Source organism: Solenopsis invicta, chromosome 3 (genome assembly GCF_016802725.1).
Source record: "Solenopsis invicta isolate M01_SB chromosome 3, UNIL_Sinv_3.0, whole genome shotgun sequence".
Classification (NCBI taxonomy): Eukaryota; Metazoa; Arthropoda; class Insecta; order Hymenoptera; family Formicidae; genus Solenopsis; species Solenopsis invicta.
Genome location: NC_052666.1, coordinates 27,963,394 through 27,982,573, shown reverse-complemented (window position 1 = coordinate 27,982,573; position 19,180 = coordinate 27,963,394). Strand labels below are relative to the sequence as shown.

Below are 19,180 nucleotides of genomic sequence, written 5' to 3'. Positions count from 1 at the left end.
AGTTATTTAACCGCCGCTTATAAAATTTTATTATCAATCGCGGATCTTCATCTTCGAGTAGCAACGTTAATATGACTCATCGAAAGATAAAACGTCTCTATACTCTCGAATGTTGACTGACACTAATTACTAACTAGTTGAAGGAGCCAATCTACCGGTATAAACTCCAGTAACTGCGCGCAATAACGATCTACGGATGTTTCTGCCGGAGCGACGATGCAGTCCGGCGATGCACCGGACCGATGCAGCCCGCGGTCTCGGGCAATTTGCGTCCTTTTACGTTATTACATATCGGGGCGTTTATTATACTCGGGAGCGCGATAGACTAGTTTTGATTTAACGGCGGATCGTGGAATATACCGGACCTTGGGGAAATTGTTCGCGAAATAAACGCAGAGCGAGCGAGGGAATCGCCTCGCCTAATTATATCGGGCTCTACCTATAACGCCGTCCCCAGCCTCTGCCCGGTAGTAGAGTACGGCGTCTGGAGAAACACATAGCGCACGCACGCGGGTTCTATAATTACGCACGACAGTTTTCGCGAGACGTATCGAATGTCAGGTCTGAATCACGGGTCACGAGATAAACGGCGCGAATGCCTTTTGCCAATCGAATTTACGAGTCTCGCCGCGCAACCCGGTGCAGCGCCTATTTTCTTTTTATTACGTATCTCCTCTTGAATAAAATACACCGGGGAGACGTGTGCTCGTAAAAAGGAGCTAGTTTCAACGCTGCGCAGCTGCATGCATGTGTGGTGCCGTGAAAGATTACGGGACAAAGGGATGTGGTGTCGACACCGTGGTGTAGTCGCGCGCCGGGGTAGATTAAGCCTAGTTGCAAAACGCGAACACGTGGGCGCGACGCCATAGTCGTGAGTGCAGCGTTGAGGAGCGTTGCACAATCCCCCAGGACGTTACATGGATATTCAAATGGGAAGGCGAGACGACCTGATAGAGCTAGGATAGAGAAGGCAGGTCTCAGGCCGCGCGGAGAGGCGCATCGTTGGCGCTGCGTAGTTATCCGTTGTTATCCGTTCGTTTGTTGTCAGCTTACTCGGCGCGAATGCGTCAGGGTCCAACTACCCAGGCAGGATTTGCATAGCCGCATCAGCACACGCTGTACACGCACAACGAGATCATTCACGTGTCTATCATTATGACGCGTTTAACGTAATGATACGCGGGAAAGCGCGCGCGTGTCTTCTACATTAGATGCGTAATCGATTTTTCCCTGCGTACGCATTACGCAACTGTACGGGTACTTGGTCTGAATAGGTCTTCAACGTTAAACGGGCGCTTCTCGAATCAACGCGCGCGTCACGCTTAGATAGATACGTTTAGATAGATATAAATGGTCTTAGATCAATCGCACTTTGATCCGCGGATGTGTTCTGAATCAAGTCTCTCTCATTGAAAATTCGACGGAATTACTGATCTCGCTCGTAACCGCGTATATGACTGAATTCGACGATAGCAGCTTTCTTTTTCTTCATTTGCGCGTGTAGATAAAATTGCGTGTTCTAATGTTACTACACTGCAAATCCAAAGTGTGCAAAACGTACGTTATTTTACACATTTACTCTTCTTATGCGCTAAATTAATTTCATACGCGTAACTTTTTATACGCTTAGACATGTATCGATATTAAATTGTACGTCTAACTTTGTGTCTTTATGTAATGTAGTCCACGCAATAAAAGATATAATTTTGTAGATTTATGTAACGTATAATATAATCTTTTAGCCTTACTTTTTAATGTACACCGAGAAAAGAAAGTTGTGTTAAATTGACTAAATTTTTCAACTTTTAAATTTCTTCAATTCAAGTATTTATGTATTTAACTTAAATACATGAAACAATTGAATTTTAAGCATTTATATATTTAATTTAAATACATAAATACTTGAAGTAAAGAAATTTAATCAAATTGAAAGTTTTAGTCAAACGGCTTTTTATCAGTGTACAATGTGCATTAATACTCCGAATTACTGTCATTTCTGATTACAGTTTTTGCGTTTTTTTTTTTAAGACCCATATGAAGAGAAGAGAAAAAGGATTAGAGAGCTGGAATAGCAGTCTGCTCGTCGTGAAAAGAAGGTATTACTCGAAGATTACTAAGGTCTTGCCTCATGTCAGTGCCAATGTACGGAACAAAGCTCCACAATAAGAAAGAGAAGAAAAAGTGCAAATCTAATGCATAAATATCCATCTAACGAACGTTACGGTGTTTGCGATGTATTCTTCCAGTATATTCCCATGCAATGGCGACTTAAGGCCGGTATTCATAGTCCATTCTTAAACTTAAATCCATCTTATTGTTAAGTACAGTCTTAAGACGTCATAAACCAATCACAAAGCCGCATTAGCATCTTCAAGACAATTTTATTTAAGACAATCTTGAAACAAGAATGGACTGCGAATGGCAGCCTAAAACAGAAATACACGGGCCGGGAGAGTGCGTCAGGTAAAGCTTAAAAACACGCGATATGTGTTTAGCATCTCGAAATATAACGTCACCGAATCCAACGCGTTACGATGTTTACATTTTCGTCACGTCGCACGATGCATTTCGTTGCCGTACGTCGCTGTTTGTGTCGAAACCACAGGGAGTAATAGTAATTATCCGTTTTAAACTTCCTCGGCTCAAAAGTCATCTATAAAGCGTGATATTCCTGAAAATACCAACGGAAACGTGCCGGACGTGCGCTACCCCCTTTGCGAACGACACGTTTGTTTTGCGCCCTAAAATTCGCAAAAAGAATCCCTTCTCTGCCCCCCAAATGGTAATTTGGTATAACAGTAACCGCTTCCGTTCCATTTCTAAGCGAGACGTGCGAGTCAAAGTGTGCAAGCCATAAATATAGCCTGCATTTGAAGTGTAGAATTAAGATTACATTATAATGTTTTTTTTTCAATGATTTCACGCAGGAAATTTCGGAATGGAAACGTCGCATCGCGTATTATCGCAATTATAGAAGCAACGAGTGTACGATAATTTGTTCGTCACATCTGCGACGAGAAGTTCACTCGAAGCATCATTGAATTATTTTATTTTTCTATCCGATAAAAACAATACGAGACAGCCAAAGCTGGCGGCTCAGAATCAATCTTCAAAAACCTTCGTGCAAATATGAAGTAAGAGTCCTTGAACATTCCACAGTTCTTTTGCACTCGCCAGAAATGCTTTTCTTTAGTACGATACTTAAAACATTTTCTACATGTTAATAACAACCACGACAATCCTTTCGATTAATAGTTGGAATGATAATAGAGCTCTATCTCGCAAGTAGCAGCCTTGCCTTTTGAATATTGATATAGAACTAGTAACGTGATATTAAATAATGAGTACTAAATTACAATATTACAAGCACGTACTCATATCTTTGTAATTACGTCGAATAGGAGAGAGAACAAGAACTAGATTAACCAATCATTTAAAGCATACATTATCTCAGAACGGTTTCGTGTTACCTAAAACGTTCCTTCCTAGTGCTAATAAATAAGACACATAATTTGTTTTGATACAAATCGCAACTTTAATTCCCAAGCAACACAGTTAAGTTCAAAATATATTTAGTAAATGTTAGAAAATCGATTTTAAATGTTTAAACTGAAAAAATAAACTTGGAAAGGTTTCTAAATTTGGTTTAAAATTAAAGTTAAAAAAAATTCAATATTTTTCTTAAATTATAAAAGTTACAAAAACGTTTTGCATCTTATAATGTTTATTTTAATGGTTCTTTTACTAATTTAAAATTTATCATTTTTATACAAAACATTTCGATAGTTTAATAAACGTTTTTTTAAACGTAAACAATCTGCTTAGCTTAGAGCTCCATCCAATTCACTTATTCTAAATAGAATCCAAGTAGATCATTTACATTTAATGAACGTTGAAAAAGCAAATTGATGGGATTACTTATGTTCAGGATTAGTTAAAAAGTTAAAAGTAAAATAATAAAGTTAAAAAGTTAATAACTTTTAACTTGATTAAATTTAATGATTTTTAACTTTAACTAGTTACTTTTGAAATACACAACATTTAATTTATTAATTTTTTTTTTAAGTTAATTTTTTCTTAAGTTAAAAACTCATGTAAAAAAGACAAAAATTATATAAAAAAAAACATATTCCAACATAAAAAAAACATGTCTTTGTTATATCATAAACTTAACTTGCAAATAAAATATTAAATTTATTTGATAATCCATATTATCATCATTTTGAATAATGTAACTTTAAAAACTTGCGAATTTCAAATTTTAGTACAAATAATGCTTTTTAAAATTAACTTAAGTTTAATATTTTCCTAACTATAATCTTAACGTAACTTTTAACTAATACAATAGTTTTTGTTCATGTAACTCTTAAAAAAAAAACTCTTAAAATTAACTTTATAAGCTATTAACTTTAACTTAATTTAGTTATATATATATATATATATATATATATATATATATATATATATATATATATATTGACTTACATAACCCTGTTAATATTGTTTTCACACGGAAATTGAGAAGAATTAAGAACAATTCTTTATTAACGCCTATAGCGAAGTTATACTGTCTCATGAGATTTGAAGAAATTATCTTCGTTAGAGGAACGTTCCGGGGAACCTGTAACGAGATCTCTGGGTATCACGTGTCATTGAACTGTGACGTTTAGGTGACATTGTTTCCTCCGTACAAAAGATCCATTCTCATTACTGCCAGACTGCGCTCCTCTCGCGTAAACGTTTACGCTTCGACCGACGTCTCAGCTGCGTCGAGTGACACTCGCGTTCGCCTTCCTCTGCCGTGCCACAAGGCGGACACTGTTCGTGAGAGAAAGAATGTCTGCAGTGTCCCGCGCGCTTTGCCGTTTAATTGCTGTATCGAAACACGAGCATGGAAACACACACGCGAGAATAAAGGGACGTTAAGTCACCCGGCCGGAAGACACGGAAGACACGTACTGAAAATAATTCCCCACCGAATGTATTATCTCAATTAAGATTAAAAATTGCACAGAATTCTCTCAAAAAATCGTTCAGTCGTGTATGCCGATTAAGTAAGCGTCATTAATTCGTATTGATCATCGATCGAGGGGAAATGTTCCGCAACGTAAAACTGAATTAATTATTGATTACGCACACGCGTGTGGTATAATCCGCTTCTTTACGACTTTTCGATGAAACCTATCTCGCGTTTCGTTAAACTGCTTACTTTTGAGAGAACGTATTTAAAAAAAAGAAAAAAAAACGGAGATTCAAAAAGGGAAAGAGAAAGGTCTTTTCTGGGTACAAGCCAAGCTAGAAATATATTGCGCTTACGCAAGTAAGTTATAACTTGCTATACCTAGTTTCATCGACAAACATGATCTCAGCGAATCGTGTTAATAACTTTTAACGCGAACACGTTTCAAGTAAGGCAGTAAATTATATCTCGCTTCGCAGAGTCAACTGCAACGTCAGCACGGCAAATAAGTTTGGCGCACAGCAGTTTACCCTGAATAGCGACAATAAAAAGAAAAACACTTGTCGCCGTATTATTACTGAACTAGATTAGATACTGCTGAAATTATGCAACCGGTTGATTGATCGCGAGACGCGATAATATGTTGATGTCAATGGCTGTAAATTTGAATACTTGCTTAAAGTATACATTAAATGCTACAATTAATAAACAGATTTGTCATTATCTCATTTCACGAGATTTTTTTCTCTGACGATTCTCGAAGATTTCTGTGACAACAAAGAATCGAGTTTGCACCTGCGACCCAATTATTAAAAGAAAAAAGATACAATTTTAAAATCATGGAAAAATGATGTAAAATAAAAAATGGATTTTGTATACTAAAAAAAGAGTCTAGTAATAATAATTAAATCTAGATAATAATTAGCTATAATGAAATTTAGTTTTAATTAAATATTGAATTAATATTTAACTAAATATTTAGTAACATTTAGTAACCCTTTGGTGATCATTTAATAACCGATCGGTTTATTATTATTTTATTTGGTTACTATTATCATAATTATTAAATAATACTAAATTTTTTGTTACATTAGTCATTTCATTGAAATTATTTCACCAAAGATAAATTATAATTACTAAACTTTTTTTTCCGTGTATGTACTCAACACACGCTGATAGCTACGTTATCAGATATCTGTTTTCGACATTATGCAGCAATTACAAGAGCGTGTGAAGCAAAGTTTGCCAAGCGAAAATCTGAGGGATATCGTAGGAAAGGTGGCATAAAATTGCGTGCGGCATTGGTGCCGTTTAAGTTCAAGACCATCGAACGTTGTTATCGTATCATCCCAGAGTACCAGCTGGCTTTGGCTATTTTAACACGAATATAGTCTCAGACGTAAATTATGACCGGTGCGACCGATATATCCTGCAACGAGCGCGTACAGTGGTCCGTGGAGTTCTGTAGATCGGTCGAAATGTTTACGGACAAAAGCTTTAAACGTCTGGCAGCGATATCGCATCCTGTGCACTCGCGTCTTCGTCAGCGCCCGAGAGTAAATCTTTCCGAGATGCCCCAAATATCACCCGGTGGTTCTTACACCAATCGAAGATACGACGTTTCTTCGAGGATCTACCTGCCAGTTTGAGCGATGCCCCCGTTCGACCGAACAACGAAACTCTCTTCCATCTGTCGAAACAAATTGTGTGCCCAGTCTATTTCGGACCTCGTTTATAGCTTCCGAGTATCTAAATACACACAGGACGTGTTAAATGTTAATACACAATCCAAATATACGCGAAAACGCGTCGCTTAATCAAGACGACCCTCGACAGCGACGCATGTGGCTCTCTACGTTGTGTTTTATGCAGAAATGATATCTGAAGTTCCTTTTACACAAAGGAAGTTCAGATACGAAGCCTATTAAGTCAAAATTATTCAGACACGGCGCATAAAGTAGCCGTAACAAATTCCCATCGACGTCTCCGTGAAAATTTATTGATGTCGCCTTCTAATAACCGGTCGGCCTATTGAGAAAGAAGAATGCTCATCGCGTGGGAGCTAGAAGAATGGAGTTCTCTGATCAAACACCTCCGTCCCAGATGGTCAGCGGATGCTTTTACGGGACGCATAGACGCTACATAAGATTGCTCTTTCTTCTCAAGATCAACGGGTCTATTGCGTGAATTCGAGTTGGCCGTTGGATGCCAAAGGTTAAATCCGGAGATCTCGAGGATGAAGTTTGTGCAAATACGCATGTGAAACACGTCGACGTTCAACACCCGCCTCGGGATAACACGGTGACTTGGACAAACCCGTTAATAAAGAATTTCCGTAGGTGCGTTACTGCATTCGTGCGTTACTCTCCGTACATTTACGGAGAGACGGTGCGCCAGCACGTTGCTGCATCATGCCAGCTAATATGGACTAACAATCAAGGCCTCGGCTTGAACGGCACGCAACACTTTAGAGCGTAGTCCAAGAGCAACTAGTAATGGAACTCAGGAAACGGCGCGCGAACAATTAAAGTATACCCGAGGAGGAAAATTACAAAATCGATATGGCAAGCCAACAATTGCAGAAGACAACTTTGACAGCGTTTCGCCTTTCGCGAAGGTATAAACCGCGTAATATTATACAGACAGGCATAGGCGGCGTCAGCGGTTTCTCAATATTAAATCCGCAAGTGATACAACGTTGAAGTTTTTAATAGAAATACTCGCAGAAAAATCCGTCTGCCTCTCGCGATACCTTTAACCCGAGAATAGTCACCTGAGATAATGTTTTTATTTCAGCCGCGAAAAAATGAAGCTCGCAAGTCAGTCACAATAGTTTTTTTTTTTTTTACAAAATTTGTATGCATAATGATCTCAAATATTGATAGATTGTAGAATAAATAATATACAATAGCAGACTTTTAATTGGGGTGTAAGGCTAATTATTTTCATACCTATATTTCAAAATCGTTCCCTTCCCATTTTTTTCAGTGTACATTTTATAAAAATCTAAGTAACTATTCTCAGATTAAATCAAACCATTTCTTTCTCAAATTTTTACTTTATTTTCAAAATTAGTTTGCAATGAAAGAAAGAGTTTAGCAACAGCTACCAAATGTTGAGCGAAATAATGCCAATTAATATTTGGTTAATGTAACCAAAAATAATTTTACTTTCCTAAATATTTTGTAATTAAATTTGATAATATTTGCTAAATATTCAGAAAAGCAACGCTACTTTTCATTATATTAACTATTACATTAAATATTAACTATTACATTAATTGGCATTATTTCACTCGACATTTGATAGCTATTATCAGGCTCTTTCTTCAGTGCTTAAAGTTTCCGTGAAAGACGCTGAATAAACTGTTAAATTTATTACCATTTATTTATCCCGTCTGTCAGGACTCAAACCATCGCATCTGAGCCTCGTTGAAATTCATTTCGTTCGCTGCGAGTCGAGCTCGTCGCCGGGGAGTGTTCGAAGAGGTGTTCCGAAAACGAAACGCGGTATAAGATACTTCACGAGGACGACGCTGCGCTTAGCGGAACGCGCGATACCTACGTCCGCTGACCCTGGCAGAAATCCGAGTCTTCACGACGTACGCACTTTTGATGGCGTTCGCCGCTCGAACGCGGCCTGCACTTTTAGTTTCTCCCTTCTGCGGGCTATGCCGCACGTTCGTATCATAAGTATGTCTATCCTGCGCTCGTGTAGGCGCGATGTTTTGTGTCACGATGCCAACGTGGCCATGCGAAGAATACGTCTTATCAATGCGCGAGCGCGCGCGCGCGCAATGTCACACGAGGCAGCCGCGCGCGATTATGCGTTGTATGCGTTTTAGCGAACGAGCTCGCCGGCAAATTCGCGAAACGTATATCTACCTCATTACAACGATATCGCTTCTCGGAACATTTGCTTGGGAACGGAGGAGGAGGATAGAGTTTCGTAACAGCCGAAAAAGATACTTGGATTTCTGACAAGTCCCATACGCTCGATCCTCCGGTCGGAGAGACGCGCGGCTGGTGCGCGAACGAAAAATATATGTGTGTGTGTGTGTGTGTGTGTGTGTGTGTGCGTATGTATGTGTGTGTGTGTGTGACAATTTAGACAAAAAAGAAAACATAGTTGATTAGAAGAGAGGTGATATAAGCCATTAAAAATAACCTTCTCACACAAGCTTCGCACCTTTCGTGCGGATAATTATTGTATTTTTTTGCGCAAGAAAATCACGAGCTCTGTGCAAGAGGAGGATGCGCGGAAGAAGCTGCGGCACGAAGCTGGCAAAGCCGCGCGCGCGATACGCCAAGAGTTTCTGCGTGAAACGCGGATGTTGCCATTATATTGCACGATTTTATATACACTCGCGCGCCTATGTGCTCACACGGTAATAATGCACGGCACACATTCCTTTATACGCTGCGCATTAAGAATATCGAAAGCATCCAGGTTCCACGAGACGTCCCAAGACGGCTGAGTATTGACACAGCGCCTTATCGTAGCTATTAGAATTTTAACGACACGCGCATTTCTGTGGGAGGAAAGAAGCCTTCGCCGCTCGACATAGTAATACACTTAAATAAGCTTATAAAAATAAACGCGATCAATTAATCCATCTACAATTTATTGAATCTAATGGAATCTAAGCTACGGGACGTACTTCTCAAAGAAGTCGAACTCAACGTGTTCCTAGACTGAGGAATACTTGTATCTTTCACAGCAAATGCTATGGAGAATGCGAGAATGCGGGAAAAACTATAGATGCGTACAAAGAAATAAATGTGCAGCTGTACGTAAGAAGTTTGTAGAAAGAGCAATTTTGCTGAAATAATTAGACCATCAAAATAATTATATTGGACGCTTAGACCGGTTGCTGAAATGTCAAAAGTTTTTGCAGCAACACCATCGTGCTTCAACTTCCTACGTAATTATTTTCATGGCCCAACATAAAATTGTTTTCTGATCTCTATCTACACTGAGAAAAAAAATTATTATTAAATTGACTAAATTTTTCAACTTGATTAAATTTCTTTAATTCGAGTATTTATAGATAAGTGTATAAATGTTTGAACGAAAGAAATTTAATTTAACTTAAATACATAAACACTTGAGTTGAAGAAATTAATCGAGTTGAAAAATTTAGTCGAGTTAACAATTTCTTTCTTGTCAGTGTAGCTATAAATTACTTGATACTGCAGTGAAATTGTTCTTTCCGTGTGAATGTGGGTGTGCGCGCTTTGAACAGCGGCCTTCACAATGTCGTCTCGTGCCTGAGATACGCGCTAATACTCCCTAAATCGAGCATACTTGTCTGCGCTGATAAATTCTCGCTACGTCACTTAGCTCAGCCTAAAACAACTGAAGATCCTCGTTACCTTCGCGAGCACGTGCGTTATACATACATATGTACATTCACAGAACTTTACATCCTAAGACTTATTTAAAATTCCAAGAGTTCGCGTCTCTCAGTCCATAAAATAGCTAAGCGAGACTCACCCTCGTTCGTGAGATTCTGCTCGATGGACTCGAACGTCGTGATCAGATCCGTCGTGGCGATGCGCAGGCCGCTGGCGATCCATTGCCTCCCCGTCGTTTCATTGACGGCACGCTCGACCGTCGAATTCTTCCGTATCCGGCCGAGGCTCTCGATCCTGTCCACGTTACGCACGTCCGACCACAAGATTACTAAGAGTATCACGAGCAAAACGATGGCGAGGGCCGCGCCAATCGTAGCAACGCGATTCGAAATTCGCGACATCTCTGCGATTCCCACACTGGTGCACGCGCATCTATTCGTCCGTTTCAGCGTTCAGCGTTTCCTCACGCTATTTGAGAGAGAGAGAGAGAGAGAGAGAGAGAGAGAGAGAGAGAGAGAGAGAGCAATCACTAGTGTACTGGGTATATATAAGTATATATATATAAGGCGTATATATCGCCGAGAGACCGATCCCGCATCGATCTCGCCGCGCGTCAATCGATCATCCTGAGCGCATCATTGGACGACGATTATCGCGGATACTCCGAAGCGTTCGAGAGCCGAGAGAGCCCCTCTATGTGGTGCCTTCGCGTATCCATAAAACCCTCGCAGCAAGCGTATAAGAGATCTCAAGGTCCCTCTTCCTCCTCTCGAATCTTGTTTTCCTCGCGCGAGCGACTCGCCAGCAGAATGCAACGAGGATCGGAGCGCAACGTCCATTAAAGAACGCGCGGATCTCGTCCCGCGTCCTGGTCTTATCTCTCTCGAAGGACCTCGACCATACCGCTCAGTTCACGCGTGCAGCCTATGCTCGTGCGTATCTTCTTTAGCTCGGTTACTCGGAGAGTGGCCGGCTGGAAGAGTGGAAACGCATCGCGCCGATGATCGTACGCTCAGGAGCGGATACCATAGCTCATTCCCTCTAGACCCGGTCGTTCCTCTCCTGTGCTCTCCTCCTGCCGCGTCTCGCGCTTCACACCGCCGGAAGCTTACGTCTGTCGCGCCAGCTTCGTCGCGCTCCTTCTCTCGACGATCCCCCGAGAAGCATTTCCGAGTCGAAGCGACGAGAGCGCGCGTAATGGGGTCGATGATCGACGATGACGATGACGATGACGCTGACGAGGACCTCAGTTTTCACGTGGGACGCACACTTTACGACCGTAGTCTATCCCCACGGTCTCGATCTTCTCTCTTTCTCTCTCGAGCCGCGAAACGCTTTCCTGAAACCAAACAAACGATTCCTCGTCAACGAGAGATTAAATCGAACGCGCGGCAACCTTGTCTCGTATTTATTTTTTGTCTCTCTTTCCACGAGGGATAATGCCTTCTGTTCTGTCACGATGGATTTGGCAGCGGGAGCTTAAATCTCCACCGCGCCGTGTCGCTCGTCAAGGCTGCGCCAAGGAAAATGTAAATATAACTTTTTACTCCCGTCTTTCTTTCTCGAGGGCGGGCGGGTGATTATTCTTAGGGGGAGGAGTGTCCAAGTTTCGGGAACGGAGCGAAGCTTAAATCCGCCGCGTCATCAAGGCCGGGAGCGAGTGAAATATATAAAAGCTGCTCGGCGCGCGGCTGCCGACCTCGGGAATCTCTTAAGGTCTGGGTCAAACTATTCTCGTCGCGTGTATCGCATGCACTGAGTTTGATCAATCGGTTAGGCGATCGATAAATCTTTGTCCCTCGAAATTTCACGCAATCCGCTATCTCGCCCTCCTCCGCTCGGACAGGCATAATGTACAGTATTATCACTAACGGCCACTTTCACTTTCTCCCGTCGATCAGAGACCCGATTGACGATTTTGAATATATTAATATGCGCATTTTTATTAGTGCTATAATATCTAACGTAAGAGGATACTGCCGCTCATTCTTGTAGCAATTAAGGAACGAATATCTTGTAGATGTAAAAGCATTTTGTCTCATCAATAAATGTTTATATTGAACATGGAAAAAATTTGAATAACATGATACTTGAAATTAACTAAAGTTAATTAAGAGTTTGAAATTCGTGAAGAATTCTTTTTTCGCGGAAAATACTACGTATAGAAAAATATCAATTTTACTATCAAAAAATGCGATTACTTTCTTCTTTTTAGCAAGTAACAATTATCTTTGACAAAGAATATTTTCTTGATAATTGTCTCAAAATTTACTCATCACGATTTTTTGAAAAACTCATGTGCTTAAAAAAAAAAGAATTTATAATCCTTTGAAAAATATAAAATTTTATTGAGAAAAAAATCAGAATGATAGATAAGTAGAATTTTTGTTTAATTTAATATTCTTAAATAAAATCTTAAATTATTAAAATTTTGAATATTCTTGAATAAAATCTTAAATTATTAAAATTCTGAATATGATTTGAATAAATTCGCTTAAGAATGATATATTTGCGAAACTTATAAAATAAGTAATATACTCTTGATTTAAATAAAAAAAAAGAGTTTAGTAATAATAATCAAGCTTTAGTGAAATAATTTTAATTATATTTCATTAATATAACAAAATATTTAGTAATATTTAACAAGATTAATAGTAATCAATCGATTGTTAATTGATTACCAAACAGTTACTAAATATTACTAAATATTTCTTATATTAATTAAACATTTTATTGAAATTACTTCATCAAAGCTTAGTAACTATCATCCAGGTTTGATTATTGTTATATTATTACCAAATTGTTTTCTCAGTGTATAGCAAATTTATTATTTTAAATAAATATTTAAATAAATATTACTTCTTTCAATTAAATGCATATAATAAGTGTGCTCCAACATTATTATCAAGCAAATATTATTTGTGAAGATAATCGTTACTTAAAAGAAAAAAAATTAAAATTGATCGCTTATCTTAACACGAGAATTATACTTTTTCCTACGTGCACTAATGTTTTGTCATTTTTCTAAGGAAAACGTGACCTCCGAGTTTATATCAAGAAATTTCTCTAAAGTTAAGCTCGCGAGTAGTGAAAGAATCGCTCTGCAAATTGACAATGTATTCGTCGAAATTATTATTGATGCAACGATCAAGACACGAAAGGTCATTTCCGTTAGACAAAGGAGAACGATCTTTCGCGAAATCATTCTCCCTGACTCCGCAGTAATTAATGATTAACGACGTGGGTGAAAGGGTGGGCCTAAATTACGTTATCGTCTCGTCGTGCCGAAACTCCATCTCGGAAACAAATACTTTGATTAAAAGATTGATGACGAGCGTCACGCCGCCTTGCAATGCTGCGGAATGTAAAATTAACATCGGACACTCCGTCGCGTTCCTTATCGAAGCTTCATCGTATAAAGCTCGATTCATGCCACGCAGTCGCCGCGCAAAAAAATGAATCGGCATCGCGGAGGAACAAATTGCTCGTTCATTGACGCTACGCCGCGCGATAGATCTATATCGCATCAGCAGATTTAATATTAGTCACGGCAGTAAAAGGAAGATTTAATTTAACAATTATTATCGCTTCGACGCAAGGAAACTAGAAAAACAAAGCGAAAGAACAAGACTTTCTGAAGGGTAGAAATTTTTCTTAACCAATAATTGCGCCTAAAAAGTAAGAGAGAGAGAGAGAGAGAGAGAGAGAGAGAGAGAGAGAGAGAGAGAGAAAGCCGTTTGCAGTATATAAAAAAGCACGTGAATGCGAGGCAAAGTTTCAAATATTTTGGAATGTCCAACTCCACAGTTTCCTCCATGATTTACGAGAATTCCTCACGTTGTGCAAGGAAATATGCAAATGCGGGTCGTAAAGCGAAGTTTCAAGATATTTCGGCGTGTCCGGCTCTATAGTCTTCCCCATGATTTATAAGAATTCCTCGTCTTGTGCAAGGAAATGTACGAACGCGAACCGCGAGATGAAGCTTCAAATATTTCGGAGTGTCTACAGCTTCATAGTTTTCTCCGTGATTTATAGTAATATAGACGTAGTCCCCTGTATCGTGCGAGAAGATGTAAAATGCTGACCGCGAGATGAAGTTTCGAGATACTCTGGGATATCCAACAGTTTTCTCCAGAATCTCGCGAAAATCCCTTATGCGCTGTACGAGAAAACGCGCGAGTGTCCACGAAGTGAAGTTTCAAATATTCTGGAGTAACCAGTTTTCGCCATGATTTGCGAGACCTCTCGCAATCCCTGTGTGCAAGAGAACATGCAAATACGCGCGGGAGGCCATGAGGCGAAGTTTCATGATACCCAGAGTCCAACTTCACAGGATTTCCGAGAATTCCTTGCGATGCGCAAAGCAGCACATGCGAATGCGGATCGCGAAGCGAAGTTTCGAATGTTTTGGAGTATTCTGCGCTTCTCCACGATTCATAAGAATCTCTCGCGTTGTGCGAAGAAATATGTAAATGCGGATCGTGGAACGATCAAGATTACTTGAAGGTAACTTTGAAGGGCCTGACTGCCGCGATCCTTTTTGTGATCTACAAAAAAATGGGGTAATCGTTCTACAATTACTGTCGCTTTAAGCACATAGGGGCAATTGGCATGCTAATTTGTAATTTTTTTAAATGTATAATAAACATTCTTTTTCATCATTATTCAGGTAAAGACTTAATAGGCACAAAATAAAAGCAACAAGCTTAAAAACTGATTGAATATTTAAATATAATAAAAGCGATAAAAACAGATATGATAAAAACAGATATGAACCTACTAAAATAATCTCACTGCTATATAATCTTCATAGACTAAAATAATAATAGAGAATATTCGAACATGGTGAACAATGCTGCAAAAAGTTTTGCCATTCTATCAACTATTATAATTTCTGAGCGTCTTACATAATTATTTTAATGGCCCAATAAAATTATTGCCGGATCTTCAGCTAATTTTTAGATATCTCAGCAAAAAATCATTCTTTTCGTGTAATATTGCTTATTTAATTATTTATGTTTATACGATAACATTAAAAATATTTTGAACACATGACGCTCTCGTACCTTTCAATGAAAGACAAAAGTATAAAAGGTATTGAACTTGTTATCAATCGTTATCTCGTCCGATTATTGCCGTGTGTACCTGATACTGCTTCCCTATTTATTCGTTCTATTTATGTTTATATGATAGTCTTAGGCCCTGCGCACAATAGAGGAATATTAGATATTAGAAATAGAAATTAATATTTTAGAACTAGTTTTCTCATATTTATGTCTCGGGTTTTATTAATATCCATTGTGCGTTACAGTTTAATAATCATGAAGAAAGTAGGTTTTAAATTTTATTCTTTTTCCTCTCTCTCTCTCTCTCTCTCTCTCTCTCTCTGATTCCTGTTCTTATTCTAAAATTTTAATTCCTATTCTTAATATCTACTATTTCTCTATTGTACTTTAACTACACTGATGTGATACAAACGTACTTTACCGCACACAATCGCAGAAATATTTCTCGTATGACGGAAATGTAGTCTAAAATTACTGTTATTTAGGAAGAAATATCCTAATAAAGTTAACGTTGTCAAAAATTAGAAAAAAATCTTTACTTTTTTGTTACTTACAGCCCTACAAACTTTCTATTAAATTTGTAATGATCATCTTTCAGCTTCAAAATGTTTAATTACACTGAGAAAAAAAGTTACTGAATTTTAATAAATATTTATCCGAATAGTATTAATAAGATATTTATTAAATATAAATGTATATTTATATTTAGTACAAAAATCACGAATTAAAGTATCATTTTTGTTTCATAGAGTAAATATTTAAGTATCGTAAGTAAATATTTCATTAGTACTATTCAAATATTTATTAAAATTTAAGAAATTTTTTTTCAGTAAAGTATACCAGATAAAAAAAAACAAAATTTTACATTTTATTTCAAACTCTATCAAAATTCAGAGTACAAAACTACCCTGCAGATATAATCGCGTGGATCAGATTTTGTCAATGTAGTTCAGGATTATCATTGAAACATTTTATTGTAAATAAACAAAATGCTCTCATACTTTTAGTTCTAATACTGCAATAAACAAGAGCGACAGAGTGATTGAGACACCGTCAATAACTAGGGCAGCCAGTTCTTGTTAGCTCTTGTTGAAAATGTACAAACGTATTAGTCAAGGAAACAGCGATAGCAATCGCAAAACCTAACGTGCCAAAGAGGATTAACTCTCCCCTGGTTGTTGCGCCTTACTTTTTTCCTCCGAGACGACGCGGATTAAAATCCGACGATATCACCGATATTCCCTCCGACCGTCTGTCATCGGCACGTCGATCCGCATATCGGTGACAGTTAACCGGGCTATCTCAATGCCCATAAATTACATTGTATAACATTTCTGCCGGCGGATGCGTGAATCAGGCTTAACGTCTCGGGTCTCGCCCGCGGACCAGGACCGTGTGCGCCGCGAGAGGAGGAGGAGGAGGAGGAGGAGTGGAAACTAGATGGAAACCGGTAGTGTGCATTTTCAACTTGCGCACACACACATACACGCGCATACACGCACGTGCGTACATACGCACGTGCGCGTACGTATACGCTCCGCCCGCCTGATTTTAAACCCGTGTTAAATTTACACTGCGACCGTACACATGTTCCCACCTGCCTTGTCACGTACCGCTACGAGCGTTGACTCCAAATCTTGGTTTAATGCAAATAGCAACCGCGCAACGGCGACGACTACGGAGGCGGCGGCGGCGGCGGCGGCGGCACGGGCGACTTACCGATAACTTCACTCCGAGGAGACGTCTGATTTGCCGCCGAGGCGACTTTACGCGCCGATCGAAAATTCCCTTCGAGGGAAAACCGATCGATTCTAGATCTCAGAGGGAGACGCGAATTTAAAGCGGGAACGGGAACTCGGACGGCGATCGAGCGTATCGCGCGAGCGCGCGCGCAGAGTGCCTAAAAATACAAATTTAAATATTGCGTAACGCGTCTCGGTGCCAGTGGCGGGAACTCATTTTCGCGAGGGGGGAGGGGAAAAGAGGAGGGCGGGTACACCTGACACCGCGCGAGATTAATCGCGAGAGCCGGCGCCTGTCTGAAAGAACCTCCCGCGCGGCGCCAAGCGCTATCGGAGCGAGAGATGAATTATATATGCAGCGAGTCCGCGTGACACTTACCACCCGCAGCACGGCGCGGATCGCCGATACGGCGCTGATGCCGTGGCGCGAACGACCCCCGTGTGTGCGAGGAGCAGAGCGAAGAGTTGAGTCCGTGGACCCGCGGCAGCGATCGTCGATCGGGCGCGATCGAGGCGGAGCGACGATCGGCGATCGGCTCCGCGCGACACGCCGGCGATTCCACCGCGACACAAGCGTGCGGAACGACACGACCGATCTGAACCGCTCGCACCGACTGAAGTGCGCTCCGGGCCGTCCGAGGCCCCGCGCGACCTCCGCGGCCCCCTGCCCCTCCGATCCGCCTCCGCCGCCGCCGCCGCCGCCGCCGTCGTCGAGCGACGACGCACCGGCTACGGACAACGATCCCCGCCGTATAATTCACGCTGCCCACTTCTCCGCCGGCTACCATCTTACCAGCGCAACGCACCCGGCGATACCGCGCGAAAATAATGCGAGATATTAATGTGGACCTTCATATTAACTGACTTGCGTTAACCGCGAAATTTGCATATCATGATTTTTCGCCCGCCATCGTTGAGCGCCATGCCCGCTGCTGATGAAAAATATTCGGATTCTTTTTTGGCGACGCGTACTTCTCTCAAAGTTGATCATTTTTGCGATCGGTATGTGTCTCTCGCGCGTTCGTTCGTCGTTATGAATTGCCGAAACGTAGCCGAGAATGCTTTATTCTTCGTAAAGCGGCTTCGTTCTGGACATCTCGGCCGACAACAAGACCCGTTGAGACGCGCGTAAATATAGCCGCATATAAATCACGTGTATATACCCACCGAATTGATATATGAATATAAGCTTTACGCATAGGACTTTCTCGAAGGGGATAATTAGACGCGAAATTTCGACACGCCGCGTATTTGCAATTTCTGAGAAATTTTTGTAGGAGCCGTGTCTTACCTGCCGCATATCGTATCAACGTCCGCGTTCTTCGAGAAGTTAGCTCGAGATTCAAATCCGCCACCTACTTCAGTTCGATTTACGAATCGTAAATCTCTTGGAGGGCGCGAAATTTGAAGCGTGGTTTAAGCTCGCGGTGACTGATTCTTCGAAAGTCATAGAGAGACATACATATTCCAATTTTCTCCTTCTGATCACCTTCCGCAATTATCTTAGAGATAAATTCACGTAAAATATAATGTAATAATATAAACATATAAATGATATAAATATTTTTAAGTATCATCTCTCTCATTTTGTAAATATTAAAAATGTTTTGAAATATCTCCAAAAATAGAAAAAAATTATATATTGTCCTAAAAATCACAGATAGACCTAGTATTTTGGAACTGAAGCATTATCGAGAAAAACGTTTCGGAATAAAGTTTTAAAAGAAACATCAGAGTTATTTCCATATTATTTTTTAAGGGAATTATATGAAACTTTTTACACAATTTTTACATAATATCCTTATTTTCTCATTCTGCGTATAAAAGTATTAAAATAAAATTATCAAAATATTAATGATTTATAAGCAATTTTAGATTTTATTATAACATATTTTAACGTAAAATATAAAGTACTTGTTAATTATTTATTTCTTGATAATTACACTTTAATACTTTTATACATACAGAAAGAAATTGAGATGAATTATTCGTAAAAAAGAAGCTTTTGAAACATATTGCATGTTAAATAGAAAGGAACGCAGAGAATAATTAATC

At 39.7% G+C, this 19,180-nt stretch overlaps 1 protein-coding gene across 3 annotated transcripts in view; it reads right to left on the bottom strand.

Moving 5' to 3' along the window:
- Positions 1 to 17,928, bottom strand: part of LOC105205103 (A disintegrin and metalloproteinase with thrombospondin motifs 9) — a 48,367-nt gene extending 30,439 nt beyond the window's left edge. For 2 of the 3 annotated variants that reach the window (XM_039447327.1, XM_039447328.1), the window contains exon 1: positions 17,505 to 17,928. In XM_039447327.1, the coding sequence (XP_039303261.1) occupies positions 17,505 to 17,913 (409 nt within the window). In that variant the 5' untranslated portion in view covers positions 17,914 to 17,928. Of the gene's footprint in view, positions 1 to 10,456; positions 11,657 to 17,504 lie in introns of all 3 variants that reach the window. The other variant, XM_026133880.2, reaches the window with a different exon arrangement.
- Between the last annotated feature and the right edge of the window lie 1,252 nt (positions 17,929 to 19,180).